Source organism: Phanerochaete carnosa, assembly GCF_000300595.1.
Source record: "Phanerochaete carnosa HHB-10118-sp unplaced genomic scaffold PHACAscaffold_835, whole genome shotgun sequence".
Taxonomy (NCBI): domain Eukaryota; kingdom Fungi; phylum Basidiomycota; class Agaricomycetes; order Polyporales; family Phanerochaetaceae; genus Phanerochaete; species Phanerochaete carnosa.
Genome location: NW_006768462.1, coordinates 1 through 2,425, shown reverse-complemented (window position 1 = coordinate 2,425; position 2,425 = coordinate 1). Strand labels below are relative to the sequence as shown.

The window sequence follows — 2,425 nt, the reverse complement described above, 5'->3', positions numbered from 1 at the left end:
CGACGCCCGTGCCAAAGGCGAAACGGACCATGTCGCTCGGGCACAGAAGGACACGCACCGCCTCATCGGCCGACGCAGTAAGACACATCACCCTGAGAGATGGTGTTCCGAGCCGAAGGAACGTCACGGTCCGCCTATAATTTCCGACGAGAAAGCCCAGGAGCACCCTCAGCGGCAACCAAAGCCTGCGTCGCCAAAAGCAGGTCAGCCGCTGAAAGGCTGTCTGCGTAATGACCCTGCTTGGCGGCCATCGAAGAGCGAGCATCTGCGTATGCAGACGGCATTGGCGCGGCAGAATATGGATCGTGGTAGCCTAAGCGAGGAAAACTCTGAGTTTCGGCACAGCGAGAAGGCGCATCGGACACACCAGCCTCGCACTCATGAGCTAAAAGCGCCGTACCCCTATAGCGGGTCGTAATCCGTTGGTCTACGTTGATATTGCCATGCTCCACTGCTATACGGGCGTAAAGCTATTCTTCTTGAAATATAACTTAGATGCAATACTATTCTGCTGTCTCAAGCTAAAAGTTTCGATAAGGGCTTAGTGCTCCGAAGAGACAAGGCTTGACGCATGTGGAAGAGTAAGGATTATAGCACTACAAGAAGCCAGTAAAACGCCACTTAATGTATGTTTAGCTCGGCAACACAAGTCCTGCAGGACTTGTTCCGAACAGGTTTGACATAACTCGTGAAGCATGCTTGCGTGGCAGCGGCTGGCCCTTTTTTGCCGCTGGCTTTGTGGCGTTTGAGCGCTTTCGGTATGTCGCGCGAATATACGTTCCCTGGACCTGTCACCGGATAAGGGCCCCTGGTAGACTCCCAGAGCCGCAGCAAGAGCCGCGCGTCGGATTGTTGTCGGCCATCGCGAGTGTTCAGGGACGTCATCACGACCAGAAAGCCGCCTTACCATACTGGGTAATGGTGCGCCTGTTCAATTCTCCATCATCACCACGGGGCGACCGCGAGAATATGACCCGCTCCCCGCTCCTTCGCGACCATCCCTTCTCTTCTCGGCCGGCTAGAGTAAGGAACCCTGGCTCTACTACATCGAGACGCACGCTCTGCGCTACGTATGATTCAGTGGAAGGACCAGGAGGTGCAGGCATTATGTGGGTTTATCTTCAGGCTGGTTGCTGTCTTCTCCACCGGACTCTATGTGTATGTTTTCATACCCTACACCCCTCGAGCGACGTATTCACGACGGCAGGTGGTACTGGCTCCTCTCTCTGCATAAGGTAGAGTGGGCCCTGCTCACACGCAGGATGCGCTTCACATGGGCCCATGTATGTCCGCCTCCCGTCAGTCTGTAATCCGACTTCTCACCTAGCCGCAACATCCTCCTAGATCTCATACTTTACAGCACGATACTGTCATCTCATAACTGTGCTTACCGTGTAAGCGAACTTCGGAATTTCCGCTTGGCTTATAAAATACTCAAATGATACACTCTCAGCATAATCTCGACAAATGTCGAACAGATACTCCTCAATTGTGGCAGCTCCGGTGAGCGTCGTACTGCCGCTGCAGATAGCTTTGACCTGAGCCCATCTTGTACAGCTGTGCTGAAGGTGGCTGCGGTTAGCATCAGCTCTTCTGCTGGTCTTACAAGCTGCAAGCTTACCATTCCGCTAGATTCTAGGAAATATAGCGCTCGCAGCGGCAAGCACAAATCTTGGCCTCCGCGCGTACGTGCTCCAGGATAGAGAATCCCACTTCTTCTGATCAGCTTCTAGAGTCGCAATGTGGCAAGACATTCGATTTATCAAGATCGGACTCGCCGTTATCTGTGCCGTTCACGGGCTCCTTGCAGTCATCAGTACGTCTCAGGGCTCTCGTGTCTCATCTGCTTATCGACATACTCTTGCATCGCAGTGGGTCTGGAATCCGTGCAAGCAAAATGGAATTCGGTGCACAGCGTCTGTATGGTGTTGACGTCGAAGAGTCAGCCGCAGCTGGTCAGTTTCTACACTTTCAGTGCGTCCCCGGCTCCTGTCACCGCCCGTTGCTGGTTTTTGACACCTGTCGTAGCGCTGGCATGGGACCTGATCATCCTCGTGTTCACCCTCGCCGGCATGTGCCGCCAGAGATTACCCACCAGGTCTCCGCTGTGGGCGACCATCGTCTCACAAGGGCTTGGATATGTCCTAATCTCCTGTGCTACATGTATACCTATGATGGTAAGCACACTGCTTCCCGCCACACGTCCAGCTTCTCACAGTACGTTCGCGGAGCAGATTATGGTGTCATTGAACTTGAACAGTGCGCCTCGCAAACGTAAAACCTCGCGCGGTTTTCTCATCTCGCCAATCTTGCTCCCCAGATACCATGAACGTCATCCTGACGGCGCCTGGATGCACAATTTGGTAAGCGAGCATGTCTACATGTTCGGTACGGGGCTTACTCGTCAAAGTGTCATCACGTCGTC

At 53.6% G+C, this 2,425-nt stretch overlaps 1 protein-coding gene across 1 annotated transcript; it reads left to right on the top strand.

Annotated features, from left to right (window-relative positions):
* Positions 1 to 918: 918 nt before the first annotated feature.
* PHACADRAFT_214905 (uncharacterized protein) lies at positions 919 to 2,389 on the top strand (the record flags this gene model as incomplete). Its single annotated transcript, XM_007403176.1, has 12 exons — positions 919 to 1,023; positions 1,082 to 1,158; positions 1,208 to 1,283; positions 1,345 to 1,394; positions 1,454 to 1,503; positions 1,558 to 1,577; positions 1,633 to 1,685; positions 1,734 to 1,816; positions 1,873 to 1,974; positions 2,029 to 2,177; positions 2,235 to 2,259; positions 2,321 to 2,389. The coding sequence occupies 12 exons, from the start codon at positions 919 to 921 to the stop codon at positions 2,365 to 2,367; spliced, it is 837 nt and encodes a 278-aa protein (XP_007403238.1). The 3' UTR covers positions 2,368 to 2,389.
* Positions 2,390 to 2,425: the final 36 nt, after the last annotated feature.